General features: G+C 48.3%; 7 protein-coding genes and 1 non-coding gene across 8 annotated transcripts; 6 read left to right on the plus strand and 2 right to left on the minus strand.

Moving 5' to 3' along the window:
* Positions 1 to 900: 900 nt before the first annotated feature.
* On the plus strand, positions 901 to 1,456 carry FOBCDRAFT_213330 (uncharacterized protein). Its single transcript, XM_031194631.3, has 2 exons — positions 901 to 1,027; positions 1,082 to 1,456. Exons 1-2 carry the CDS (start codon positions 1,005 to 1,007, stop codon positions 1,290 to 1,292), a joined length of 234 nt encoding a protein of 77 aa, XP_031029369.1. The 5' UTR covers positions 901 to 1,004; the 3' UTR covers positions 1,293 to 1,456.
* A 276-nt stretch (positions 1,457 to 1,732) lies between these two features.
* Positions 1,733 to 8,139, plus strand: FOBCDRAFT_174909 (ankyrin repeat-containing domain protein). Its single transcript, XM_059608497.1, has 2 exons — positions 1,733 to 4,527; positions 4,576 to 8,139. The coding sequence occupies exons 1-2, from the start codon at positions 1,796 to 1,798 to the stop codon at positions 8,060 to 8,062; spliced, it is 6,219 nt and encodes a 2,072-aa protein (XP_059463946.1). The 5' UTR covers positions 1,733 to 1,795; the 3' UTR covers positions 8,063 to 8,139.
* A 1,156-nt stretch (positions 8,140 to 9,295) lies between these two features.
* FOBCDRAFT_213334 (mitochondrial carrier domain-containing protein) lies at positions 9,296 to 11,206 on the plus strand. The gene is made up of 4 exons (XM_031194633.3): positions 9,296 to 9,728; positions 9,933 to 10,352; positions 10,414 to 10,760; positions 10,814 to 11,206. Exons 1-4 carry the CDS (start codon positions 9,568 to 9,570, stop codon positions 10,849 to 10,851), a joined length of 966 nt encoding a protein of 321 aa, XP_031029371.2. The 5' UTR covers positions 9,296 to 9,567; the 3' UTR covers positions 10,852 to 11,206.
* Positions 11,207 to 12,170: 964 nt separating this feature from the next.
* On the plus strand, positions 12,171 to 14,676 carry FOBCDRAFT_213336 (SDA1-domain-containing protein). Its single transcript, XM_031194634.3, has 3 exons — positions 12,171 to 12,294; positions 12,354 to 12,389; positions 12,442 to 14,676. Exons 1-3 carry the CDS (start codon positions 12,248 to 12,250, stop codon positions 14,579 to 14,581), a joined length of 2,223 nt encoding a protein of 740 aa, XP_031029372.1. The 5' UTR covers positions 12,171 to 12,247; the 3' UTR covers positions 14,582 to 14,676.
* A 1,720-nt stretch (positions 14,677 to 16,396) lies between these two features.
* Positions 16,397 to 18,087, plus strand: FOBCDRAFT_153268 (major facilitator superfamily domain-containing protein). The gene is made up of 4 exons (XM_031194636.3): positions 16,397 to 16,656; positions 16,709 to 16,926; positions 16,973 to 17,200; positions 17,249 to 18,087. Exons 1-4 carry the CDS (start codon positions 16,424 to 16,426, stop codon positions 17,965 to 17,967), a joined length of 1,398 nt encoding a protein of 465 aa, XP_031029374.2. The 5' UTR covers positions 16,397 to 16,423; the 3' UTR covers positions 17,968 to 18,087.
* Positions 18,065 to 18,146, minus strand: FOBCDRAFT_t26. The gene has a single exon. It is a non-coding gene; the product is annotated as a tRNA-Gly (tRNA).
* Positions 18,147 to 20,393: 2,247 nt separating this feature from the next.
* Positions 20,394 to 22,270, plus strand: FOBCDRAFT_256239 (phosphate transporter; the record flags this gene model as incomplete). Its single annotated transcript, XM_031194637.3, has 3 exons — positions 20,394 to 20,901; positions 20,955 to 22,023; positions 22,077 to 22,270. The coding sequence occupies exons 1-3, from the start codon at positions 20,437 to 20,439 to the stop codon at positions 22,268 to 22,270; spliced, it is 1,728 nt and encodes a 575-aa protein (XP_031029375.2). The 5' UTR covers positions 20,394 to 20,436.
* A 537-nt stretch (positions 22,271 to 22,807) lies between these two features.
* On the minus strand, positions 22,808 to 27,324 carry FOBCDRAFT_314738 (uncharacterized protein; the record flags this gene model as incomplete). Its single annotated transcript, XM_059611966.1, has 4 exons — positions 22,808 to 24,366; positions 24,414 to 25,846; positions 25,897 to 26,530; positions 27,084 to 27,324. The coding sequence occupies 4 exons, from the start codon at positions 27,322 to 27,324 to the stop codon at positions 22,808 to 22,810; spliced, it is 3,867 nt and encodes a 1,288-aa protein (XP_059466626.1).
* Between the last annotated feature and the right edge of the window lie 300 nt (positions 27,325 to 27,624).

Consider the following 27,624-nt stretch of genomic DNA (forward strand, 5'->3'; position numbering starts at 1 on the left):
GATAGGAGATAATATCCATCCAGGCTTTGACTACCAAGGATGCATGTAGCTTTATGGCGGCCGCTATGAACTTGTCAACATCGTGATAATTCCTCCCTCATAGACTGTATGTTTTGAACCGAATCCGCCCTGAAACGTGCAGCAAAATGTTTGGGAAGGCCTCCAATAAGATAAGAAGACAGGGAACTGTAAGCCAACTTAATTAATTGGACAGCCTGACCTTGGACTGATAACTATCCTGAATTGAAGGTGTGGCGCAGCTACACTGTTCTTCCCACTGATGACCATCAGTGAAAATATGCTGAAGAGCTCTCAACGGGGGGACTTTAATCATCCGCAAAGACAATGTAACACACTATAACACACTATCTGAAACTTGCCGCAAATGAGTGCCAAAATGCTCACCGAAGTACTTCTCTCAATACGTTATCTTTGGGGGCCGGCCGGCTGAGCCACTACCTTACCTTGGCTACCTCTGTGGCTGATGTCACCAGGGGTTTCCAGTGATTTGAGTTCTGCGCAATTGCGAGTGTCTGATATGGGTCCCATTTCCGCCAAACATTGAGTTGTTCAACTTTTCTGAACTGTCCGCGGCGCAGTCCCGTTTCAGTTTGCTTTTTTCGCCACCGTCCAATTGAGGCTTTCACGGTGGTGTTGATGGTCTGGCGGTTGGCTTTGTTGCCTCTACGCTTCTGCGCGACCGTGGCTTGTCGGTTTGGATGGGGGCCGTTTTTTGGGATCGCGGATGCTGGAGTTGAGATGTTGATGGTGGTGGTTTTTCCAGTTTGAGGCTGCTCAAAGTTCTTTTCTGCGTGTTTGCGAATGAAGGTCGACTTGACTTTATTTAAATAGAAGGAGTTTTTCCTTCCTGAAGCTGAGATTTTAATATCATCATCAATACATTGACTGTCTTCTTACCTTTGAACCTATCACTGCAACTTGAGCTTAGAGCAACCATACAACCAACTAATCAGTATACCTCTGAACCAACAGAACAAACCAACATGTCGTCTCCAACTGCCAACCAGTAAGTATTGACAACTAACATGTCAAAACTGATCCACTGACAGTCATTTCTCAGATCCTACAACTACGTTTACACCAACACCTCTGGTGGCTCGACTTACACGGGAGGCCAGGCCGCTTCCACCAGCACCATGCTTAACCAGTGGGCCACCACCCAAGACCGCACAGAACGATTCTACGTCACAGGCCAAAGAACTGGTCACGGTGTCTGGGAAGGAATGGATAAGACTATGGCTTTCGACAGAGATTTTAATCGAACGAAATGAGCATATCAATGGATATGTGTTGTAATAAAGGATCGGGAGGGTTGTGGCTGTGAACTTTTAGCGGGGCGTTGGGGATAGAATTGAAGCCTTTAAGTCGTTTCCTTCTGGGCATTGTATAACAGAATCGGCAGTTCACCTCTGATAGAATAAACTTTTTTTCTCAATTCAATTTGCCTCTTTTCATCATGCGGATATCTGACTGACGAAATTTCATTGTGAGATTGTTGCTTATGTGGAGTTTGACCAGGAAGATAGTACAGTACCTACCTAAAGTTAGTCGGCAAGTCCTACGGACTACGGAGTCCCTTCCTGCGGATCATCGAGTGAACGAGTCCTGGAAGTCTATTGCTGACTGCAGCCTAATATTCCTCCTTACCTCTTACAACCTGCGACGATCAATATTTCCATCATGTTGTATTAATTTGGAGTTTGCGTTGTCTGCCATTTCTGCAACCTAACGAATTTGATCATTTTCACTCATACTTTTCACTCCGTCAAGCAACATGTCTGACGAGCGGTCGCCATCGCCTGAAGGCAGTGACATTGTGGTCATTGGTAAAGACGACACCAGCAATTATAATTCGGGCAATATCCTGCCTCAACCTGAAGCTACTATTGCCCGTATCCATGAGTGGCTGCGACCTACAGAATACAATATTAAAAGCAGTGAATATCGCAAGCATTTGGCATTCCATCTTGAAGGTACTGGGGAATGGATTCACAGATCAGACAACTACCTCAAATGGCATGAGAGCCAAGGAGATGGTCTCTTGTGGATCAAAGGTGTTCCAGGCTCCGGAAAGTCTGTCGTTGCAGCCAGCATGATTCACAAACTCTCTCAAGAAGAAATACCAGTTCTTTACTTCTTCTTTCGACAGATTGTTGATGCCAATCATCGACCCATCAACCTTCTCAGAGACTGGCTAGACCAGATCCTCATCTACTGTCCTGAGTTGCAGGCAATCTTGAAGGTCTATCTCGACGAGTGCCGGGAGCTGGATAGCATATCAATCGACGAGCTATGGAGGCACCTAAGAACAGCTCTGGCATCTGTGCCCAAAGTTTATTGTGTGGCAGATGCTTTGGATGAAATGGACGACGGCAATAGTGAATTCATCAAACAACTGGCTGAACTTGGTCATTGGACTCCTTCGTCTGTGAAGGTTTTATTGACAAGCCGACCTACTGTCAATGTCGAGGCCGCGATGAGAGGCATAAGGTTTTTTGACCTCCGAATGGACGAGAAGGCTGTGGATGTCGATATTTCTACTTACGTGCGATACTGTCTATCCGGCACTTCTCTTTCTGAGCGCGATCAACAGCTTGTCAAAGAAGCGGTACCTGGCCGAGCCAACGGTCTGTTCCTCTACGCTAAATTGGTCATGAAATCATTTTTGGAGCCAGAAGCCGACATTCATGAGACGATTTGCAAGCTTCCACTTGATTTGGACGCTATGTACATCGGCATTCTACGAGAACATGCTCGGAGATCGGGAATTTCAGAGAACACGCAGGTGATGATCCTGCAATGGGTGACTCACGCGACCCGTCCTCTTCGGCTACTAGAGCTTGCCGATATGCTCAAGACAGTCGCGGGAAGCAGATTCTCAGATAGTCTGAAAGAGAACAAGGATCTGGTTCGTGCTGCCTGTGGCCCTCTGCTCGAGATCTTACCAGACGAGGCTGTGAGCGTTGTGCACCATTCCCTTACCGAGTTTTTGGTCGGGACATCAAGAACAGGCCGCACCCCTGTTTATCCCATATTGGACTCCTCACCAACCCACTACGATCTTGCTCTCGCTTGCCTCCGATATCTCTGTGCAGGCTGCCTTCAAAATGAAACTCTTACTCCGTCAGAAACTCTTAGTAGCGGACGCAGCCGCAACGTGGACTTTCCATTCGCAGCGTATGCTATAAAGAATTGGCACGTACACGCTGCAAAATCTGAGTGGGCTTGTTTGCCTAATGACTTGTTGCATCAACAAATTGAATTGTTCATGGGCAATAAGGAGACACGAAACAATTGGCTGAAAATATACTTGTATTCCTCTGAAAGACTGAGGATTGAAGACGAAATTGTCTCCATGTCAGATCTCCATGTCGCCGCATTGTGCGGTCTCAAAGCGTGCATCCCGGCCCTCATCGATCGCCTGGGCCAGAAGAGCATAGACGAACAAGACTCAAGAAAAAGAAACCCGGTGTGGTGGGCTGCTTTAAGCGGACACCCGGATATCATTGAGCTGCTTCTAAACCATGGGGCATCACCTGATACTCATGACTTTAAAGGCTACCAGGCATTGCATGTAGCTGCAAGGAGGGATAAAGCACAGGTTGTTCAGCTACTCATTGAAAAAGGAATAGCTCCTACAGTCCCACGTCTCCAGAAAGACACCGACCCAGCTAGAAAGTATGCAGATACACCATTATATTATATAGCCTCATACGGCCATGTCAAGAGTTTGGAAGCGATGCTTCCATTTTTGAACACTACTGAGAAACGATCTGCTTTGCGCATTGCCATCAAGAATAGGCAGCCACAGTTCGCTAAACGAGTTCTTCAGGAGCCTGATGTCAATCCGAATGATATTACTGGATTCGAGACACCCATCTTTCTCGCTGCTAGAACAGGCTGTGTTGAAACAATCGAGGTATTGGTGAATGCTGGTGCAGATGCTTCTGTTCCTTGCAGGGTGGAGGCTGATGTCTGGGACCAACAACAGAATGTGTTGGAACGCCCCTGGTCGACTCCTCTGATAGAGCTCTGTGAGCCACAGTCTCAATTCATATGTCGGCCATATAAATCTTCCCACTACATGACGGATCTGGACTGTTCAGATTTTGACCGTGCCTTGGCATTACTCATCCAAGCTGGCGCAGACGTTAACGAGAGAGATTCTCTGGGTCGCGCTCCCATACACTCAGCGCAGTTTTCTCACAAGTTAAGACGTCTACTCGCAGCGGGCGCTGATCCAAATGCTGAGACAAAGGATGGGAAGACCGCGCTGCATTGCCTGCCAAAGAAAGGTGATGAGGAATACCTGAAGCTCCTGTTGAAAGATGAGAATGTAGACATCAACAAAAGGGAACACTGCAAAGGCAGGACACCTCTTCTTGCTGCCATTTATCATGATTCGGGCCTTACTCCACAAATGTTGAAATATAGGCCCGATTGTAATGTTACTGATTTCGAAGGGAATGGCCCTCTCCATTACGCATTTTCTCATTATAATAAATTGTCTTCGCATGAGAACTCTGGAGATGAGAATGGGGAGAACACAGACAGCACTCTGCCGACAGTATTGAGAACACTTCTAGAAGCTGGTTCGGATCCGAAACTGACGAACATTAATGGAGAAACGCCCTTACATATTCTTGTCACTAAGGGGTTCTACTATCAAGATGAATGTCTGCGGATACTACTCGAATATGGAGCTGAGATCGATGCCAGAGACATCAGAGGCCGGACACCCTTGTTTCGGGCCGTGGGCAGATTCCCAAAGCACCCTATGGCAACAGATATTCTTGAGACTCTTATCAAGGCTTCGGCAAGTCTGAATGTTCGCGATAATTATGGGCGAACCCTTCTACATGAAGCGATTCACAGCATTACCGACCTTGATTATGCACATAGAAGACTCACCGAGGTATACCAATACCTCCTTGACGCTGGTGTGTCACCTTGTGCCGTGGACCTGCATGGCAACACTCTATGCCACGAGTTGGTTCTCGTCCCAAATGCAATAAGGCTATCAGGTAAAGGAGAAATATTCCTTTCACTTTTCGAAAAGGCGGGGTTGGATGTAAACAAACCCAACTATGCTGGCACGACACCTTTGCATCTAGCTTGCCGCATGCGTCTGGACGGAAACCATGGGGTCAATTACCATGCAAAAGATTGCTTGAGATGGCTCCTCAATCAATCACCCGATGTCAACGCGTCAGATACCCAAGGGTTGAGGCCCATTCACTTCGCCGCCTCCACGAACACTTACACTGTTGACCGCTTGTTGAACGCCAGCGCAGATCCATTTATTACCACAAACCAAGGCATGAATGCCCTACATATCGCCGCGAGGTGTAAAAGAAGTAACAGTCTCGGACTTCTACTTCAGCGCATGCACGACCTAAATCCCGACGCCACAAAAGTGGCACTCGACCAGAAGGATATTTTTCAATACACCCCATTGCATTACGCAAGTCGCTCTGGGATTATCGAGTCTGTGGAACTCCTAATCAAAGTAGGAGCAGAGGTTAATCCAAATTTTGATGAACTCCGAGGGACATGCTGTCCTGAACCTTGGTTCCCTCCAATTCTTCAGTGTGTATTCTTCGACCGTGAGCAACGTCTTTGGAGGCGCGGGCCAGTCAAGAAAATACCTCTTGATGATGAGCTTCCCTTTCACCAGTTGAATGATCCCGATACAATCATCGCTGCTGGTTATACTGTCGAGAATAAGGAAAGGCACTTTGATGAGATCGTATCGGGGCCTCAACTTGAATTCCTCGATCCAGTGTATGAGGCCTCGCGATATGATGAGATCATCAACGCTTTGCTTGATGCAGGAGCAGATGTGTTTCTGGGTTCCCACGGTCCAAGGTCGGCCCTTTACCGTGCGATGCTTTTCGCATCAGACGAGTGGCAGGATTACATTACAAACCTCCTCTGGAACTGCCAGGAGAAAGCTGGATATCTGGAACTTCCAACTCCTCTTCATATTGGAATATCGAGAAGCAAAGCTCTTCGTCAAACAGAGGTTGCGGTATTGAATGAGTCACTCAACCCACGTGCAAAAGATACAAAATGGAGAAGAGTAGCACGATTACTGTCGGACCGCCACTTCTCTTTGGTAGCGAACCTGTACAAAGCTGGTGCGGACTATACTGCTGTCGATGTCGATGGTGTATCGATCCTTTCGCGACTCGTCGAATATGGTTACTATGAATTAGTCAATGACTGCTGCTCTCCAGAAGAAGCAGTAAGGTTTGATGATGCTCAATGGGTAATGGAACAAGGTGTGGAAGAGCTTGAGCTTTTGCTTGTGACGGCTTGTCGACGCTCTTCTCCCAATATGGAAGTCATTCGTGTCTTGGTAGAGGAAAAAAGAGTCGACATAAACGCACGAGGTCGTGACGGTCTTACTGCTCTTCATATTTTAGTCACTGGCAAGGAGTGGTGGCGAGTCTTTCGCGCCATGCCATACCTGCTTTCTAAAGGGGCAGATATGGAAATTCGGGACGACAAGGGATGTACACCGCTGCTTTATGCTTTCACGAGATGGGGTGCCTTCCGGACTGCTGCGATGAAGTCGCTGATCGATAAAGGCGCTAACGTGAACGTCATCGATTCTGAGGGAAATGGATGTTTGAACAAAGCAGCACACCAAGAGGAGTTTATTCGACTCTTAGTCGATCATGGAGCAGAAGTCAGTCCAACCACCATCCTCTCTGCGATTGAGTCCAAGCACCCAAACATCTTGAGCATTCTGTTGTCTGGCGAAAAGTCTTCCTCCCTTGCAGCGTCCTGGGGGATGACATTAAATTACGCAAAACGGCTGGATCCTGATACAAATCCCCAGGAAGCCCAGATGATACGTCAAGGTCATCCTTTGCTCTTGGCAAGCTCCGCATTGGGTACGCTTCGGGGCGGCATCGAATTCGATCGTGATGCTGCTGCCAAACAGATGATGGAAACTCTACTAGGAGCTGGATTCAGTCCGTATGCCAATTGCCTAGTCATTGTTGAAAAGGTTCGGTTGCCAAACAGACCTTCCTTACCAATGGCTATAGCGACCCATGCATGGCACAAGAAGGATTCTACGGTTGAGTTTATCCCCTATGCCAAAAGTCCTCACATTTTCAGACCACCCTTTATGGCTGAAAGGGTAGTGGTGCACGAAATCTTAAAAGGAAAACGTGTCTATGGGCCGATCTTAGAGTTAGCCGATCTTGATATGGAGTTCCGCGATGCGTCTGGAGAAACTCTTCTTTTGGCTGCTTCTGAGCGCATGTCAAGCAGAGGTCCTAAGGGCGCCAGAGAAGACTATTTGCCTCTACGACTCCTGCTCGACAAAGGGGCAGATGCCTATGCAGTGGATAACTTCGGCAGAAACGCACTACATATTAGACTCGGATCTCGAGCTCTGAACGATGATAAGCTGGAAGGACTCAAGGATCTAGGGGACGCTGTACCGGCCTTGATCAACCAGACTGACGCTGATGGATATCGGCCACTCCATTACGGCCTAGCCGCGCTGACGCATGGCGAGTTTGACCAAACTGAGCCCAACTGGCTTGACTATATTATAACACAGGGTGCGGATATGCTTGCCACTGATGGTCTTGGAAACAATGCGCTCCATTACCTTGCCCCTGGCGTCTTCGGGTGTCTCTGCTATGATGGAAGCCACACTCGAGATCCTTTTGAGCGCTTCTTGAAGTTGGGATTGGATATCAATGCGCGCAACAACGCTGGCCAGACACCAGCGTTCTTCCTTGCCATGAGAGGCTATGATGATGATAATGTGGATGGAGTGGTGAGTTGGTTGGATGAATTGGGGGTGGATTGGCAAGCGAGAGACGATAAGAGGAGAACTATTCTTCATGAAATGGCAGACGAGAAGGAGTATTTGTTCAAGGCTATTATGAACAAGGGAGTTGATCCTTTGGCAGAGGATGTTGATGGGCGTTCTACTTTGGATTTAGTGGCAGCCTACGATAATGAGGATGTCCTGAAGCTGTTTGATCGGGATGGTAAGGATGATAGGGAATGAGGGATCTACGATATCAATATGCTTCTACACTAAAGATTTACGATGCCTCAAGATCTTGTTTTATGATTTTCATGATAAGTATACATTGCAAAACGAGCTTCAAACATAAGTCGGGCTACAAATAATGGTGCTCTGCTTTTGTGAATAGCCTCAACGACGTCACCATGTACAATTGAACCAATCATGTTGATTCAATATCCAAATCAGGAAAGTTCCTCAACACCAATTGACCCCGGGAAAGAGCGATAGACTCAGGCGTTCGTGTAAGTTGACAAGATGCCATGATCTGATATAAGATAAGGCACTTATTTGCGACATTATTTCACTGGAAGACAAAGCAAACGTTGGTATCGGCAGTAAGCTCCTTATCGGAGATAAGAAAAGAAACACAAGGTTAAGCTTGGCTGAACAGGGATGATGGTTCTGGTAGTTCAGCGTCGGCTCAAGGTGGTGAAATCGGCGATTGATCTGAGATGCACCTATCAGGGCTGCATGATACAGGTTGGATGCATGCCGAAGTGGCTGCCAGACAGAAGAGGAAATGTTGAGAAAAAATCTGTTTATGAAGGCATTGAAAAATTTGATATCCTCTACAGTCTTCCATTCACCTGAATAACATCTTCATGAGACTATACAGGGTATGACGTCGAACTACGGATAGAAAAACGCACTGTCGCGAACTTGATTAACCTCCGAGACCGAGTCAAGCAGGGGCGAAGAGAAGAGACATTGCTTATCGCGCAATATCCATTGGCTGATCCGGCAATAAATTAAACAAGCACGCAAGAAAAAACTTGTCTTTGTCTTATCCAACCAATGCCGTGGACACGTTGGCGAGCAACGGTTAGTTACTGGTGGGTCTGCCCGAGGAATTCTCGGGGAGCCCAGTGTGTGAGAATTCAAGAAGATCTGGCATTTTTGTTTTTTTCCATTTTGTATGAGTAAGACGAAGAGATTTAGAAACTCACTGATGTTTAGGTCTTGGCGGAGCATGAGAAAATGTCAGTCAGTTGTCAGGTTACATGTTGCAAGTCATGAGATAGCTCGGTGATTACACCAAAAGAGCGGTCTTTGGAATAACGTCACTGGCCAACTTTGCTTCTGGGAGGCTAAACAGGGGGAGATCCCCAATTTCTACTGTTACCCCGGGTCTTGTATTCAAGATCTGTTGGCTGCTGTGAGCCAGTGGATAGGCACGATATGGGGGCATCATGAGTGTGAAAACCAGTCTTTGGCTTTGTTACCTAACGGACACAAATTGCGTAGCATCTCCCCTTGGCCCGGTCCGTGCATTCGCCGGCGCCGATTATCCGAGTCTTCCCGAGCTCTAAAAAAATGCAAAGGAGGCATTATTTTCCCTCTCCAGCTGCTCCGCCGCGGGACCAAGAGAAAAAAAAGTCACTCAAAACACCAGAAGCTCTCCCTTTTTCTTCTTCTTCACTCCACCATCTGTTGTTAATCTCCCCTCAGTCTTTTTTCGTCTGATCCATAAACCGTCATTCACAATGGCTGCCTCTACCGGTTCCGCAAAGGTCGACGCCGTCGTCCAGAACATCAAGGCTGAGACCCCCGAGAAGAAGACTGGTCTTGCTCTCTACTCCCGATTCGCCCTTGCCGGTGCTGTCTGCTGTTCCGTCACCCACGGTGGTCTCACCCCCGTCGATGTGTATGTTTGAGTCGCCTCTGCGCTGAGTTTCTCGTCGTCAATTGCTTGAGAGCGTTTTGTGGTTGTGCGGGTTTGTCTCGGGGAAACTCAATTGGGCCCGAGATGGACACTTTTCAGTACTGCAAACCCTGACAGCCATGATGGAGAAGCAAAAGCGCACCAAATCGAACCGAAAGAACAAGATTACTGACTCTGAAATCACAGCGTCAAGACCCGTATCCAGCTCGACCCCGCTACCTACAACCGCGGTCTCGTCGGTAGTTTCCGCCAGGTTGTCCAGAATGAGGGTGCTGGTGCTCTCCTCACTGGTGTCGGCCCTACCTTCGCCGGTTACTTCCTCCAGGGTGCTCTGAAGTTCGGTGGTTACGAGTTCTTCAAGCAGCAGTGGATTGACGCTCTCGGCTACGAGACCGCCTCCAAGAACCGAACTGCTGTCTACCTCGCCTCTTCCGCCACCGCCGAGTTCTTCGCCGATATCGCCCTCTGCCCTCTTGAGGCCACCCGTATCCGTCTCGTCTCTGAGCCCACCTACGCCAGCGGTCTCGTCTCTGGCTTCGGCAAGATTGTCAAGAACGAGGGTGTCGGTGCTCTCTACGCCGGATTCGGACCCATTCTCTTCAAGCAGTGAGTATCCCCGCTGGTATACCGCTCAATTGAGTTTCAGCAAACTGACTTTCCCACTCAGGATCCCTTACACCATGGCCAAGTTCGTCGTCTACGAGAAGGTCTCTGAGGCTGTCTTCCGCAAGTTCCCCAAGAAGGACCTCTCCGACGGTATGCAGACCGTTGCCAACCTTGGCTCTGGTCTGATTGCCGGTTTCGCCGCCGCCATTGTTTCTCAGCCCGCCGACACCATGCTTTCCAAGATCAACAAGACCCAGGGTCTCCCCGGTGAGGGCACTGTCTCTCGTCTCATCAAGATCGGTAAGGAGCTCGGTCTCCGTGGCTCTTACTCCGGTATTGGTGCCCGTCTCTTCATGGTCGGTACCCTCACCGCCGGTCAGTTCGCCATCTACGGTGATCTCAAGAAGGGTAAGTTTCTCTCAATTTTCAACTCCTCCGAACCCGGCTAACAGTGCGGGCAGCAATGGGTGCCACTGGTGGTGTCGAAATCGCTGCTTAAATGTGTTTAAACACGTCTCGAACGATTCGCAGAGTGGGAGAGGTGATATGAGAAGTCTGGGGAGCGTGGCCCAAGTATTGCCCAAGAGCTGGGCCTACTTGTAACAACAGCTGCTGTTAATGCCAAAACAGCTTAGCAGGAGCTTACGGATGACGTCCAGATTTGCTCTCGCTGTCTGGGAAACAAAAAAGTGATCTTTTGGTGGAGGGGGGATGCTCGTGTTAGACTCATGTTTGCCTGTGATACCTTTCCGCATTAATGGGCAGCAGACGGGTGATACCCCGCCGAAGGGTTGTATAATAGTCTCTTTTTACGCTGAAATCATAGACTGGGAGTTTGTGGACTCTTATATCTACTTGTTTTGTTCATCATGACTGTGATGTGTGAAGCTATTCGCAACTGGCGCCAATGGCGCCCTAGGGCCAGTTGAAAGAAATGACATTAATTGAGCCTTCTACTATTCAAGAGAACCTTATCAGAGGATTATTCACATACAAAACCTTTTGCTAGCCTTGAATTGATAATGCTCATCATGACATGTCGTTGCAATAAGGCTGAGCATCAGGCTACCACACCTTCCTTCTTTTCAGATCATGCCAACCCACAGGCCCCCACGTACCGCCCATCTATACTTTATCCGAAAATAGAAATACCACATGATTCGATTGATGATTGATTAAAGCCCTGAACTGGTGTCATGTTGAGATCACATTAGATTCCTCGTGCAGATCTGGCGTCGGGACCTCTCACTGAGCCTCAATACGTTCAATCCATTAGCTGCCTCTCCCTCTTTTGCCATCAAGCATCTCTCCTCACACATCAGTCACAATAGCTGTCCCTCTACAGACAGGATTAGCTAGAAACAGCTGAGCTGCGTTATGCACAAACATAGAAGACAGGGGACCCGAGACTATATAGGCTAACTTTGATGATATCTTGATCGCTCTACCAAAAACTATACCATCTTAGGTAAGAAGTATAAAACTCATCATAAGAAAACCATAATCATTTAATAATTTATCTAAATTTTGAATACTTTAGGCCTTAGGCTTGAAGCGGTATTCCAAGTTTATGATCTAATACTGATATAGGGTGTTATTGCAGTGCAGAACTAAATTGACACACTTAACTCCTTACAAACCGTAATTCATTATGCTTATTGTTCTTGAATGTTTCATGCAATATTTTTACTACCCAGAGCTACAATTGTCTTTCTGTTACCCGTGTCCAGAGTTGAGGCCTAGAACAGCGGTCCAATTCCGCGTGGGGATGAGCTTATCTTATCAGCCAGAAAATCTCCCAAATTTTCTTCCTTTGCAGACAAAGTTCAAAGGGACCAATCCCCCACCCTCCCGCTCTACATCAACAGATTAACAGCGAAGGCCTCGACGTCGCAATGGTCAAACGAAAGGTCGCTGCGCTCGAGAAGCTCGATGCTGACTTGTATGTCAATTGCGAAACAATTCGGCTTCTTTTTGACCATTCACTGATATTTTCTACAGCGCGAGTCTGCAACAAAAAATCCGTCGCGATCCCAAGTATGTCCCTAAATTCTCGACACTGCGATTAAATACTGATACGAAGCGCTAGGTCGTACAAGGAGGAGTTCTTGAAGCAATGGGAGCAGTATGAGGCCCAGCGCGAGATCTTTCTCGTTTCACCTGGCACTGCGACCGCCGATTCTGTCGAGTCTTTCCACAACATTATCGATCTAATCGCTCACGTCGCCGATTGCTACAAGGAAGAGACCGCTACTTTCCCCGACGATCTGAAGTCTATTCTCACACAGCACCATGTCATTCTGCACCCTGAGCTGCGGGAGAAGATCGTGGGAAGTCTGGTCTTGCTGCGACGAAAGGAAGTCATCGACTCGACCAGCGTCCTCACCACGCTTTTCCCCATCCTCGTATCGTCGCCCAGCAAAACCCTACGTGAAACTCTGTTCCAGAAGATCTTGAGCGATCTGCGAAACTCGAACACGAAATCTATCAACCACCCTCTCAACCGAACCGTTCAAACCGTTCTCTACAACCTTGTTACCGCCGATCGATCCTCTCCTCGAGCTATTTGGGCCATCAAGCTCACCCGCGAGATGTGGAAGCGACAGTTCTGGACCGATGCGAAGCCCGTTGATGTCATGAAGGAGGCTTGTCTGTCCGACAACGAGAAGGTTGTTGTCGGTGCTGTTCGCTTCTTCTTGGGTGGAGACAAGGAGCGTGAGGAGCTTGAGGACGAGAGCAGTGATGAGGAGGTTGATCTGAGCCAGGTCAAGCATCAGATGGGTATCAACAAGAAGACCAAGAAGTCGAAGAAGCAGTACGACAAGGCTGTCGATAAGGTCAAGCGAGCTGAGCGCAAGAAGACAAAGCCTCATCCCCTCAACTTTTCAGCTCTTCACCTCCTCCACGACCCTCAGAACTTTGCTGAGGAGCTATTTTCGAAACATCTACAAAACACCAAGGCGAAGCTATCTCTCGATACGAAGATTCTAGTGACACAACTCGTTACTCGACTTGTGGGTCTGCACAAGTTGACTATTGTGGCGCTTTACTCTTGGTTCATCAAGTTCCTTACCCCTCGACAACAGTCTGTTACTTCTTTCCTGGCTTCATTGGCGCAGGCGGTCCATAACTTGGTGCCTCCTGATGTACTGGAACCTCTGATTCAGAAGATCGCAAACGAGTTTGTTTCAGAAGCTTCGGCCGCTGAGGTCGCAGCTGCTGGTCTGAACTCTATTCGCGAAATTTGCGCTCGTCAACCCCTGGCTATGACCGATACTCTACTACAAGATTTGGTCCAGTACCGCAAGAGCAAGGACAAGGGTGTTATGATGGCTGCCAAGGGTCTTTTGTCACTGTACCGAGAGGTCGGTGCAGAGCTTCTTAAGAAGCGAGACCGTGGTAAGAATGCCACTATCAACCTGAAGGCTGGTTTCCAGGCCCAGCGCAAGTTTGGTGAAGAGGATGTCGGTGGTATTGAGGGTCTGGAGCTTCTGGAGAAGTGGAAGGAGGAGGAAAAGAAGAAGAAGCGACTTGCCAAGGGTCTTCCCGAGGATGCTGCTACTGATGAAGAGGATGAAGGAAACAAGTCTGACGAGTGGGAGGTTGCCTCTGATGACAGCAGCGAGTCTGGTGACTGGATCAATGTCTATCACTCTTCTGATGAGGAGGATGACGAAGATGAGCCTGCCTCAAAGAAGCAAAAGACAGACGAAGAACCTGTTATGGACGAAAAGACCAAGAAGGCTCTAGAGGAGAAGGAGGCCGAAATTGACCGCATCTCCAAGCTCGCCACCACAACCATCCTTACACCCGCCGATCTCGCCAAACTCCAAGAACTCCGCATGTCCGCCTCCATCGACAAAGCAATGGGCAACCGTCGCAAGCGCCAGCAAGAAGAAGACCGCCACCGCGACGACGGCCTCACCGCCGAGCAAATCGAGGCCCCCGCGCGTCTCCGCAAACTCACCAAAGAAGAGCGTGTTGCGCTTGCTAAAGAGGGCAAGCCAGATCGCGAGGAGCACAAGAGCACGCGGGCTATCAGCAAGTCCAAGATGCAGGCCCAGGGCAAGAGCACGAGTAATAGGGAGAAGCAGCGCAACAAGAATATCTTTATGACGATGGGTAAGGCGAAGAGCAAGCATAAGAGGAGTTTAGTGGAGACGAGAAAGGTTCTTAAGAGACATGTTGATAGGAGTACTAGAGGTGGACGACGAGCGAATGGTACATAGTTTTGGAGTTTGGGGGTTGGGTTAGAGATAGGTTCTCTTGTGCTATTGACACAGCGCGCACTAAAAAGAAAGTCTTTATTTTTGGTTCTACTTACTCACGTGGAGGTTCTTTGCCTGTGCCTTTTGATGAAGCAGCCATCATTTCTTAAGTTTCCTACTCCTTACCTCTCGGGTCGTCTCTCAAACGCCGATGGATCAGCCATCTGTCTTAGTCCGGTCTACTAGCTCACCTGTCAGATTATATCTAGTCAGCATGAATTCGATTCTCCTTGTTTCGAGCCTTAGATCGAGTTGAATACTGGTGCTTGTGAGAACGAGCACGAGCACGAGCCTGACAAGATTTGCAATAGAAAGTGGTCCTGACTGACTTGTTGCAACCAGAGGTTAGGCAGTGCTGCTTGCTTTTATGGGTGCCGCGGGACATGGCGACGAGAATGTAGCAAGCCTGGATCGTTGCGGCGCTGGCGGACATGTTGATGGGGTCTTGCTCGATGTCTTTCGCATCAGCGATGAGGTTGGTTTTGGTTTCCTGGGTGGAAAGCATGATGCCGGTCGGTTAGTTAGTTTCTTAGTTTACCTTGCTTTGGAGTCTGTATGTCGAAGCACCGGGTTCTTGTGATGGTTGAGGTTGTTAGAAAGGAAAAGTCGTGGATTTGTAGCATTTTGAGATGGTGTTGGCTGAAGATGTAAGTGAATGAGGGTGTTGGATGACAACTGTGTTCGATGTTCCACCCGTGGAAAGTGGATGTTCACGGTGTAAGGCATTGTGATGTTGAGTGAACAAGACGACTGTTCTCGTACGTGACAGTGACAAAGTCTAGAACACTTCTCGATCATGGTCAGGGGAATGAATAGACTTTAACTTGTAGCCTTCTGATACAACATCATTTCAACCAACGATTCACCACGTCAAACCTTCGAATCCCCTTGTCTCACCTCGCATCCTGAGACACAGCACTTTAACAAACTTACTCGCAACCAACAGAGTAATGCGATTGGCCACCCTTGATCGTGCCAAGTAGATTACCATTCGGCATGGGGTTAACCAAACCGAGAGAGAAAATAGTCCGATGATAGACATGAAAATGGCCGTAATAAGAAGGCGCTTTATGCACGTAAGTTGCGTGCGTATCACGAGCGGAGAATTTAGCTTTTGTGTTTCATTTCACGTTCTGCCCCGCGTTCTTGGGATTAAATCAAGGAGGAGAAGCCTAGGAGGTTGTAATTTAAAGAACAGGGACTTGCCGAGGGAGAGTGCCGTAGAGAATTGACGCTATTGCCAGCCTCGTTCGGCAGATGAATCCTTGTGAAGTTGGAGTAAATGCTCGATATGCATGAACAACACGACCAAACAGCAATGTTTACTATATATCTCCCTTCATCAAAGCTCTTGAAAGTAATGCTTATCTCTGCAAACTCTTCTAGAAGTATCATTCAATGCATCCTCAACTCACTTACCCTCCCACTCGGTCCAACATTACAACGATCCCATGGCCAAAAACCTGAATCATGTCCCGACCAAAAACAACCATAAACCATGCTTATCATTCCATCAACTAAACCCATTTCAGACGATTTCCCCTTCCCCCGCAAATCCCCAGGTTTTCTTCTCCAACAAACACACTCAAGCTGCTGGAGCCTTTTCCCTAATGAGGTTACAGCGCAGGAGAACCGTGATGCCACACGCACTCTCTTTTCTATGACGGTCAATGTGTTACGGGCGCCCCCTTGCTCGGGTCTGCTCGAGCCGAAAAGAAATGTAAATAGCTTGCTCTTTCCCCTTTTGCCTCTTGAAATCGTAGTTTTTCTTTTTCTCGTAATTGTCGTCGAAATATTCTCAAAATGGGCGCCAAAAAGTTCTTCAAGGAGAGATCGCTCAAGGTCTCGGATAAGAAAGTCACCAAAGCAGCGGAACTCACCCTGCGGGAATCCATCTGGCCTATTGCGCTGGTTACTGTTCTCTTCTTCCTCTGGGGTTTCAGTTATGGACTCCTTGATACGCTGAACAAGCACTTTCAAAAGGTGCTTCATATCGATCGTGCGCGATCGGCAGGTCTTCAGGCTGCGTACTTTGGGTATGTATACCAGTATCGACGAGTATTATAGTAGGGCTAATAAACGTTTCAGTGCTTATCCTCTTGCGTCGCTGGGACACGCTGCGTGGATCCTTCGTCATTATTCGTACAAGGCTGTGTTTATCTGGGGTCTTTGCTTATATGCTGTTGGCGCGTTGATTGCTATTCCATGTATCAAGGCGAAGTCGTTTGCTGGGTTTTGCATGTCCATCTTTATCATCGGAAACGGACTTGGTTCTCTTGAGACTGCTGCTAACCCATTCATCACTGGTATGTTGAGTCGTTCTCAGTTTGTGTTCGCCTCTAACATCTGTAGTTTGCGGTCCTCCTCGATATTCGGAAATTCGCATCAACATCTCCCAAGCATTCAACGGTATCGGTACCGTCATTGCTCCCGTTCTCGGCTCATATGTCTTCTTCAACAATCTCGATGATAACGCAGCGCTCGCCAACGTGCAATGGGTCTATCTCTCCATCGCTGTCTTCGTCTTGATTCTGGCGTGCCTCTTCTACGTCTCCAAGATTCCCGAAATCACCGACGCTGGTACGTTGAGTCCCCTGCACCAGCACTACGCTCACTAACAATCTTCAGACATGGCCTTGCAAGCTCAAGAGACGCATTCAGATGCCGATGACAAGCCCTTCTATAAACAGTACAAGCTCTTCCATGCTTCGTTCGCTCAATTCTGTTATACCGGCGCGCAAGTTGCTATCGCGAGTTTCTTCATTAACTATGCGACTGAGATGCGCAAAGGAACATCAGACTCGATGGGAGCCAAGCTCTTTGCCGGCGCACAAGCAGCCTTTACAGTCGGTCGTTTCTTCGGAACGTTTCTCATGAAATTCTGCAAACCGCGAAAGGTTTTCTTGGTGTTCTTGACAATGTGCATTGTCTTTATCGGACCGCCTATCGTTCACCACGGAACCGCTGGTGTATCTTTCCTCTACATCGTTCTCTTTTTCGAGTCTATCTGCTTCCCTACCATTGTTGCTTTGGGTATGAGAGGTCTTGGTCGCCATACTAAGCGAGGAAGTGGTTTCATTATTGCTGGTGTTATTGGCGGTGCTTGTGTGCCTCCCCTGACAGGAGCTGTTGCAGATATGCATGACGTTGGTATCTCGATGGTTGTACCCATGATGTTCTTCGTTGCAGCCTGGTCATACCCCATTGCTGTTAACTTTGTCCCCTCTTACAAGAAGGTCGTTGACGTTTTCTACGAGGCAGACATCGGTCTTGGAGAGCGAACTCTCGATGAGGAGAAGATTCAGGGTACACAGCACGAGGAGAAGGATATGTCTGCACGCGCTTGATGTATGCAATCCCATTCAGAGTAGTGTAGTTAGTAGTCAGAATACCAAGTTTTCAAAAAAGAAACAGTTGCAAAAGAAGTAGAAACAGCAAAAGAAATGCGTAATCTGGGAATCGAACCCAGGGCTCCCCGACGCTGCTCGAATGGCAACGGAGAATTTTACCACTAAACCAATTACGCTTGTGGTTCGTTGAAGACAGTCTCGGTAATGGGAATTATGTCTTACGATGCTTGGTCTTGGTGGAGGTACTGAATTTTCTTATGTGGCATCGTTGTCGGGCGAACAACGGCCTTGTGCTAGCCGAATCAATTAGAAATTGGGCTGAGCGACTTGCCGAGTTAGACTGAAACGGCAGGATGTCACGTGAACGCCCACGCCTCATTGTTCGAAGTGTTCTAGATAAGATACGTAGATAGAGACAGGAAACAATTAGAAGAGTCTGACTGCCGAAGCATGATACTTAGTTGCTCAGTTACTGACTTCAGATACTCTCATATCCAATACTTCAAGTTAAGAGTATTTGCAACAACTATCCCTGTAGTGACATACTCGCCTCGTCCCGTTGAAACAGAACACGCAGTGACATATCAGCTACAAGAAACACATACAGTTAAGCATTGAGTTTACCGTTTCAAATTCCATAAGATCGTCGAAAGAGGTCGAGGCTTTACCGCCTATATTGACCGTTTCACGTTTATTTTTATCATCAACTTAAAACCCCGAGATCCTACCCTGTATCTCGACCGGGACGTTAACTGCCGATACCTTATTTCTAACTTTATTATCTCCCGGTTTCACATCACCAGAAACATTCAGTATTTTACCAAATCATTATTCAACCTCAACCATGTTCATTCTCAGAGATAAGCTATTCATAGTGTTAGCCTCTGCTTGTGAAGCAACCAGTGCTCCATATTGACTCGCCTCAACTCCATGAAGATCACGAGTGGGTCAAACGCAGCGTCTCTCTACGAAGAGCCTGGAATCATAACATAGCCATCATCGACGATGGGAATTCCAATTCCCGGCTTTACGCCAAGAGCACTGTCTTATTGCCTCGGTGACATTTGAGAACAAGTCCCCATAGCAGTTGTCTCAAAAGCCACCTCACAGACCATATTTCCGCGTGGGATATACTCCTTTTGGAGACCGATAAATCATCCGAGAATACCCTCTCTTGCCTCTCCATCTCTCTCTATCCACCATAATCAGCCCCAGTAGCCAATCTTGCATTGACGTCTCACACGTGTAGAGATCCCCTTCTCTCATTCGTCGCGTTGAAAGCTTGGTTCGGACAATACCCGCAGATCTAACACAAAAAAGAACAAGCTCCTTGGCTTTATCCACGATAAAGTTGAGGGTCCCTCTATCATCATCCCTGCCTGCAGCATTTCTCGTTTAGTGCACCGAAGACTTTGAACGCATGTTGCCTGTTTGATTGGTCGCTTTTTCGTTGTGTGTTTCGAGGTTTCGAGGTTTTGGCTGAAAAGAGTATCGAGTCGCGTGTCTGTGCTTCAAGCGCACGAGGGCTACTCTAGAAGCTGAGAGTCATCAAACGTCAACGGTTGAGAAAGGAACAGGAATTGGGCCCTTCCAAGGGAGCTGTGAAGAGCTTGTCTACAGAAGAACAACTTAGCAACTCAAACCTAGCAATTGAGTTCAGAAACCTTCCAAGCTCAACCTTCGCCATCTCTCCCGATCATCACAAGCTCCCCCAGCTCGTTTCCCCTCCAGGATTCGTCAAGCCATAGCTCGCCTACAGCTTGGCATACATCCCCCTAGCATTAGCCATCTGCATCACCATCTCAGACGTCGGTGACGCATTAGGAATCATGTCGTGTGCTCACTCCTCTCCCATCTCAAACCCATCGTATTCCCCCCTCAGCTTATGTGTCGCGTGCCCTATTTCCCAAAACCATCACTTGTTCCTTTCCCACGATCGCCAGTTACAGCCTGAGACGTTTTAACACTGGAAACAAGGTTAGTCACAAGCTTAAGGTAAGCTTAGCTCTTCAAGTGGAGAAGAGAGTGTGGTCTCCAGTTTCTTCAACGCCTCCCGGATGTGTTGCTACCGTGGACAGAGAAGCCAATTGCTTGCTGTAGAGCCTGTTCGTGCATGTTCCAGCCCTGTTCTGTGTTACGCAGTCACACTCGCACTCTGTTGATCTGATTCTTGGCATACAAGAATTTCTGTGGCAAGCCCGGGATGTTTGATGTTAATCCTAGCTCGAGGTCCTTTTTTACCTCTTCTTCGGTGGAATCGTCTTGGCGATGTCTTGTCTTGGCCCTTTTTCTTGGGGGGCGTGGGAGTAACTCCATAACCCACGTAGAATAATTCTTTCTTTTCTTCTCCACAAGCTGGAAAAACTTATATATACTATGGAAATGTCTCGTAGAAGCTGAATTCTCCAGATCCCTCACACATCTTTCTTTTCTTTCTGAACTTCTTCTTTCTACTGCACCGCTGAAATGGCAGTCTTCGCTCAGTACGACTACCTCTTCGCGGTAGGCACTATCTTTGCCTTCCTCGATGCCTGGAACATCGGTGCCAACGATGTCGCCAACTCGTGGGCTTCATCGGTATCTTCCCGATCTATCAGCTACTTCCAGGCTATGATCGGTGCTAGTATCATGGAGTTCACTGGTGCTCTTGGTGTTGGTGGCCGTGTGGCTGATACCATCCGAACAAAGATTGTTGATGTCGAGGCCTTTGATGATAGTCCTGCCCTTCTTATGCTGGGTATGGTCTGCGCCGTTGTTGCTTCTGCTAGTTATCTCACCTTTGCTACCCGTTTCGGTTTCCCTGTGTCTACTACCCATTCTATCCTTGGTGGTGTTTTGGGTATGGGTGTTGGTGCCCTTGGTGGCTCTGGTATCACTTGGGTTGGCTACAAGGAGGACGGCTCTCTTGATATCCAGCAAGGTGTTGTTCAGGTTAGTACTTAACCACCATCTCAAACTCACACCTACTAACTCATATTTCACAGGTCTTCCTCGCTTGGATCATCGCCCCTATGCTTTCCGGTATCTTCGGTGCCTCCATCTTCCTCTTCACAAAATACTGCGTCCTCCTCCGCAAGAACCCCGCCATCAAGGGTCTCATCCTCGTCCCCTTCTACTTCTGGGCCACCGCCTCACTCATCGTCATGCTTCTCATCTGGAAGGGTGGCTCTTATGAGGTCAAGCTCACCGAGCAGCAAGTCCCCGGTGTCATTGTCGCCGCTGGTGCTGGCTGGGGTCTTCTTATGGCCATCTTCCTTGTCCCCTGGTTGTACCGTATCGTCATCAAGGAGGACTGGCAGCTCAAAGCCTACCACATCTTCCTTGGCCCTCTTCTCCTCCGCCGTGGACCTGTCCCCCCCACCCCCGACAACTTCCAGGGCGTCGTCCGCAACTTCTACGAGGGTCACCTTACCCGCGAGGAGCTTGAGGAGCGCCGCACTCAGCGCGCTGCTGCCCTTGGTGAAGATCTTGAGGCCGGTGGCGATAACAAGAAGGTTGTCACTGAGCAAGCCACCGAAGAGGAACCCGCCGTCAACCCATACCAGCACAAGTCCATGATTGGACCCAAGCCTGATGCTCCTTGGTACACTGGTGCTTTCATGTGGTGGGCCTTCAAGTTTGCCATTCTCCACGGTGTCGAGAAGGATATTGTTGGTTCCCAGAGCGAGAAGTCTGTTGTTGCTGGCGACGTTGAAGAGATTCACGCTCGTGCAGAGCATTTCGACAACCGAACCGAATTCCTGTACACTTTCCTCCAAGTCATGACCGCTGCTTCTTCCTCTTTCGTCCACGGCGCAAACGACGTTGCCAATGCTGTCGGCCCTTATGCCTCTATCTACCAGATCTGGCAGTCCGGCGCAGTCCCTGGAAGCAAGGCTCAAGTTCCTATTTGGATTCTCGCTTTTGGTGGTGCTGGTATTGTCATCGGTCTCTGGACATATGGTTATAACATCATGCGCAACTTGGGTAACCGTGTGACTCTCATGTCTCCTGCTCGTGGCTTCTCCATGGAACTTGGATCTGTTATCACTGTCATCCTGGCCACTCGTCTTAGTAAGTTGTTCCCGCAAACACTTTTCAACAACATGCACTAACCAGTCTTGCAGAGCTGCCTGTGTCTACTACTCAATGTATCACTGGTGCCATTGTCGGAGTCGGTCTCTGCAACGGAGATTGGCGTTCTATCAACTGGCGCATGGTTGGATGGATCTATCTTGGATGGTTCATCACTGTTCCTACAGCTGGTCTGATCTCAGGTTGCTTGATGGCTTTCATCACATACGCTCCTAACTGGAACTAGAGAATAGATTGCGATAGAACTGTTATGATTTTATGTTAAATGGCGTTTGGGAATACGATACAGAATACACCAATTTTATGATTCCAAATTACCTTAAACACATAAGCTTGCACATGTGACTTCTAGGGAAGGCAAAACTTAGGACCTTTCTCCTAAATTACAAAAAGACTAAGGTAAATTTAGGTAAGTTTAGTATAGCCTTGGTAGGCCTTTAGATCAGCTCTTCCTTTAGCACTTTGTCTCAAGGCTAGAGGTTTTCTTGCTCCTTGAGAGACTGTTTAAAGCATCATCATCACATCTTGACTATGCAGCTCATATAAGAGAAAGAGACAGGTTACTTTTATTAAAGGAATGGCTATCTTAATGATGAAACAATGTACCTAATCCCTCCTCAACCTGCCACTAGACACAGCACTAAGTACTGAATTCTTATTATGTACCCAGGTCAAGTGGTTCTCTTGTGTCCAGTGACACTGGCCTTCAGATTGATGTCTTCAATCTTACGCCTGGATGGCCTTGCCCTCGTTTGGGAGCGCATCAGTTGTAGAGTCGGGCGAATCGCACGGAGCGCTTCAGGGGCTTATGCTCCTTCTCATCTGCTTCGACGTACTTAGCAGCCCATTCCTCAACGGTCTTTTCAACAGCCTTCTCGACCGTGGTGTCGTCATAAGGATCAGAGCGCTTATCGTGCTTACCATCCTTGCTTCGATTATCCAACTTCTCATGCTCGGTGGACTCAGTAGTCTCAGCGGTCTCCTCCTCCAACTCGAAGATGGCGATGAGGGCCTTGCGGACTTCCTTGTCGATGATCTTCTCGAGAAGCTTCAGAACCTTCTCGATGGCGTGTTCGACCTCCTCATCTGAAGGATTATCACCCAGAGCCTCAAGGGTCTTGGCGAAGATCTTGTCGGCAGCCTTGATGATTTCGCTGATAGCACGAGCAAGGCACTCAATAACGACTTCCTCCTCAGGCTCTGCAACACCTTCAATCGTGACGATGTAGGTGATGGTCTTCTTGATGTTCTCTGCGATGATACTCTTGATGGCTTTCTCAACCTTCCTGACGTACTTGAGGATAGTTCCAGAGGTAGGGTCTGAACCGGCCTTCTTAACAGCCTTTCGGATGACCTCCTCGATAGCGTTGGAGATGTTGTCCTCAGCCTCCTCAATGTACTCCTCTACCTTGGCACTGTTGGCTTCTAACTCAGTAGCCTCGGTAGCTTTGTTAGACTTGGACTCAAGAGAGCGCTTGTGGGCGCCCTTACCACCCCAGTGTCCGGCATCAATGACAAAAAGCTTCTCTCTGAACTTGCGCTCATGAGTGACGCGGGCATCCCAAAGCTTCTCCAAAGCCTCGTGCTTGGCCTTTTCCTTCTCATCCTCCAAGATCGCCTTCTTGGCGGAGTAGTGGGAGGACTTTTCGTACTCGGTAGGCTCATGTTCATGCTCCTTATGCTCATGATGGTCGTAGTGATGCTTCTCTTCAGGCTTATCCTCATGTTCCTCATGCTGATCGTGATGATATTTCTTGGGCTCATGCTCATGCTCATCTTCATTTGAGTGGTGCTCCTTGTGCTCTTCCTTTGGATCATGTTCCTTATGCTCGTGGATAGAGTAGTGCTTCTTAGGTTCATGATCCTTGTGCTCGTGGTGACCAGAGTGGTGTTTCTCCTCAGGCTTCTCGTGCTCGTAGTGCTTATGCGCCTTCTTTCCGAAGTGAAGACGGTGGAAATTGTTAAGAGCCTCTTGGAAATGTCCCTTCAGGATCTCTTTGACCTCTTCCTCGGACTTCTTGTAACCACCATGCACGGAAGCAGACCTCTTATCATGCTCGTGCTCATGCTCATGCTCGTACTTAGGTCCATACTTGTACTTGTGCCCGTGCTGTTTCTCATGTTTGTACTTGTCCTCTTCGGAGTGATACTGGTGCTCAGGATCATCCTTGTGCTTGTACTTGTGCTCCTGCTTCTTGTTGACCTCTTCCAAAAGCTTCTTGTGCTTCTCGGCCTCAAGCTCACTCTGAGATGCCTTTTCCTTCTTGGAGGTATTAATGTGAGTGCGAGAGTGATCGGACTTTTCCTTGTAGTAGACAGAAACTGGATCCTTGTGCTCAATTGATCGCTTGTGGTGGCCATAGTCGTACTCATGGCTGTAGTGATGCTTATGAGGATCATGGTGGTGGTGACCGTGGTGGCCATCGTGATGACCATAGTGGTGACCATAGTGGTGAGGGTCGTGGTGACCATGATGATGACCATAATGGTGCTTGTGATGATCATGATGATCATAACCATGGTGGTGTCCGTCGTGGTGACCATCATCCTTGTAGTCGTAGTAAATGTGATGCTGCTTATAGTGGTAATGGTCGTCGAAGTGCTTGTGGCGGTGCTTGTGGATATGGTCATGAGCGTGGCTGTGGTTATGGCCATGATGATGCCCGTGATGGTGCTTATGTCCGTGACCATGGTGCTTCTCTCCGTCATCCTCAAGCAAGCCACGAGCATGGTGGTGGTGGTACCCATCATGGTGCTCGCCGTGGTGGTGCTTGTGACCCTCGTCGTGACCGTGGTGATGGTTGTGGTGCTCAGCGTGATGATGGCCGTGATGCTCATTGTGGTGATGATTTCCATCATGGTGCTCATAGTGGTGGTACTTTCCATCGTGATGTTCGCCATGGTGGTGCTTGTGAGGATCATAGTGGAGACCATGGTGATGACCGGGATCATCGCGGTGGTAGTGATAGCCGAAGTGCTTGAAGTAATCGTCCAAGAAAGCATTGAAGTCACGGTGGCTGCTAGGATCATAGTAGTGATGGAGCTTGTAGTGATCGTAAGCATCGTGATGACCATGATGACCGTGGTGACCGTGATGATGTCCGGGATCGTGATGATCGTGGTGCTTGTGGCCATCGTGGTGTTCATGATGGTAATGTCCAGGGTCGTGGTTCTTATGGTGGTCATGATGATCATGATGATCATATGAACGGGCATGATGCTTGTGATGGGGATCATGATGATGGTCCTTGTGATGAGGGTCATGATGATGCTTCTTATGGCGGTGATCATGATGATGATGCTCCTTGTGGAGGTGACCGTGGAGGTGACCGTGTCTGTGTCCATGACGATGAGCATGGTTGTGACCATGGTTATGGTGATGCTTGTGGTAATGCTCATGGTGGTGTTCCTTGTGCCTGTAGCGGCATTAGTACTGACAAATCGATTGGATGAAGCGGGGTGGTACTTCTCTTCTTCCTCCTCGGCTTCAGCCTCCTCCTCTTCCTCCTTCTTCTTGTATTTCTTCTTCTCTTCCTCTTCCTCTTCCTCAGCCTTGGCTTCCTCCTCTTCCTCCTTCTTCTTATACTTCTTCTCTTCCTCTTCCTGAGCTTCAGCTTCCTCCTCCTCCTTCTCCTCCTCCTCCTCCTCCTTCTTCTTCTTGTACTTCTTCTTCTCTTCCTCGGCCTCTTCCTCTGCTTCTTCCTTGTTCTTCTTGTACTTCTTTTCTTCTTCAGATTCTTCGGCTTCGGCCTCTTCCTCTTCTTCCTTCTCCTCAATCAACTCGATCTTCTTGTGCTTATACCTGAGTAATGTTAGGTGAAGTGGGACATGCTTATTAAGGGGTTGACTTACTCCTTGCACTCAGCGCAAGTGTAGCTGAGAACGAAATACTTCTCGTTAATATCAGGAGAGCGGCTGTAGAGCTCGTACTTCTTGTGCCCGTGGGAAATGGTAGCCTTGACCTTGATGTAAAGTCTCCAGCCTCCATTGTCCTCGAGGGGACAGAGGTCGCCGTAAGAGCCGCCATCCGAGAGGGAGAAGAAGGGGACCAAGCACTTGGCCTCCTTGTAGTCGTTCTTGGCCTTGCAGTGGTCGCTCTTCTTGTTGTACTTGAAAGAGTCCTCTGTGGGTGGCTGACCACGCTCGATGTAGACGGCTACATCTTCGTACTTGTAGTGGTCGATATGCTTGAAGTTGAAGACGATGCCGTTGTCCTTGAAATCGAAAGAAACCTGAGTCAAGGCCTCGTGGGGGGCGCAATGAGATGTGCCGACACAGAGATCCCAGGAGTTGCCAGGCTTGTAGTCGTTCTCAGGGAAGACAAATGTCGCAGGGTCGGGAACCCACTTGTGCTTGCCATCCTTTGAACATCCTTCAAGAGAGCGATGCTCTTCTTTACCGGATTCAATCTTGAAATGGGCAAGCGACTCGTGGGCTACAACCCCGAGGGCCCCGTTGAGGGCGTAAAAGAGGGACGTTCTCATCTCTTACTCGAACAGAGTGCAGAAATGAGAGGGTAACGAATGAGGTGAGAACTTGATCGGTTTGATGAGACTGATCACTGGAGATCCTCCATCTCTTTTGTACTTAGATTCATGTGGCGTCTCATCTCACTTGCTGAATCTCACATGTGGAAGGAGGAGGTTGGAAGCATGATGACGCCGCCTTCATGGCGGTATTCAGAGTTTCGAGGCTTCGGTGAGAAGTATGTCAAACTTCAGAATGAGGAGATATTGTGTCGAAAGGGGCTTTGTGGATCGATGATGCCCTAGCAACGTTGCCAATGAAAGTGAGGGTGAGGAGAGGGGCTTCAACAACAAACCGATCTGATGTTTATCCAAGTTGATTAAATGAAGCAAGACCATGAATTGCCTCTAATTGTTTTCATGAGTTGCTTCAAATTCAACTGCTAAGCTGAACTCTATGAAATGTCCATGTCCGTGAATGAACACCATGATAGTAATTGAGATACCAGAACAGTCCCTTTGCTGAGCTTTCCGCTTCGACTCGACATTGGGACCATATTCCAGCAGATTCACCTAGGAGTTCAGTTCCAAGGAGGAGAATGAGGCGTTGTGGCACATAGCCAAGATGTAGGTGAATATCCATCGCGCCATTCGACGGGTTCCACATCGTATGGCCTCCGCATTGCTCAGGAATAGTAAGTCGGTTCCCTAGGCTCTCTATCCCAGTCCCAGTCCCATTCCCAGTCCCCGTCTCTTCGTGTAGATGTGCAAGTTCCATGCCTCCTAGAATTCGCAACTTGATGGAAGATTGCATGTGAAAATGTAACATGAAGTGATCCAGGGGCTATGCTGAGCAGGTTTGCGTGATTGATGATGATAGGTCGTAGTCAAATGACGAGGTCGGTCCGTCTCCAAAGCTGGCTGCAGGATGCATCTCGTCTTGCGAAAAAGAAGTCCAATAGTTGTTTGACGATGCTGAAGAAAGAAGTTGTCGATGACATCGAAGGACTTTTTGCGTTGGTTCCTGAGGCCCAAATTGAGGAGTAACTTTGTTGGGAAATCTTCGATAGGTCGAAACAAAGGAAATAGGCAGGAACGGAGATAACCTAACGAT

The sequence above is a fragment of the Fusarium oxysporum genome, chromosome I (assembly GCF_013085055.1).
Source record: "Fusarium oxysporum Fo47 chromosome I, complete sequence".
In the NCBI taxonomy this organism is placed as follows: Eukaryota; Fungi; Ascomycota; class Sordariomycetes; order Hypocreales; family Nectriaceae; genus Fusarium; species Fusarium oxysporum.

Bases quoted from the DNA above. Each gene is read 5' to 3' on its own strand.
- FOBCDRAFT_213330 (XM_031194631.3), top strand. From the start codon at position 1,005: ATGTCGTCTCCAACTGCCAACCA. The intron at 1,028-1,081 runs GTAAGTATTGAC...GTCATTTCTCAG, and splicing joins TCGTCTCCAACTGCCAACCA to ATCCTACAACTACGTTTACA.
- FOBCDRAFT_174909 (XM_059608497.1), top strand. From the start codon at position 1,796: ATGTCTGACGAGCGGTCGCCATCGCCTGAAGGCAGTGACATTGTGGTC. The intron at 4,528-4,575 runs GTCTTCGCATGA...GAACACAGACAG, and splicing joins TTTTCTCATTATAATAAATT to CACTCTGCCGACAGTATTGA.
- FOBCDRAFT_213334 (XM_031194633.3), top strand. From the start codon at position 9,568: ATGGCTGCCTCTACCGGTTCCGCAAAGGTCGACGCCGTCGTCCAGAAC. The intron at 9,729-9,932 runs GTATGTTTGAGT...CTGAAATCACAG, and splicing joins GGTCTCACCCCCGTCGATGT to CGTCAAGACCCGTATCCAGC. The intron at 10,353-10,413 runs GTGAGTATCCCC...TTTCCCACTCAG, and splicing joins GGACCCATTCTCTTCAAGCA to GATCCCTTACACCATGGCCA.
- FOBCDRAFT_213336 (XM_031194634.3), top strand. From the start codon at position 12,248: ATGGTCAAACGAAAGGTCGCTGCGCTCGAGAAGCTCGATGCTGACTT. The intron at 12,295-12,353 runs GTATGTCAATTG...TATTTTCTACAG, and splicing joins GAGAAGCTCGATGCTGACTT to CGCGAGTCTGCAACAAAAAA. The intron at 12,390-12,441 runs GTATGTCCCTAA...ACGAAGCGCTAG, and splicing joins AAAATCCGTCGCGATCCCAA to GTCGTACAAGGAGGAGTTCT.
- FOBCDRAFT_153268 (XM_031194636.3), top strand. From the start codon at position 16,424: ATGGGCGCCAAAAAGTTCTTCAAGGAGAGATCGCTCAAGGTCTCGGAT. The intron at 16,927-16,972 runs GTATGTTGAGTC...TAACATCTGTAG, and splicing joins TGCTAACCCATTCATCACTG to TTTGCGGTCCTCCTCGATAT. The intron at 17,201-17,248 runs GTACGTTGAGTC...AACAATCTTCAG, and splicing joins TCCCGAAATCACCGACGCTG to ACATGGCCTTGCAAGCTCAA.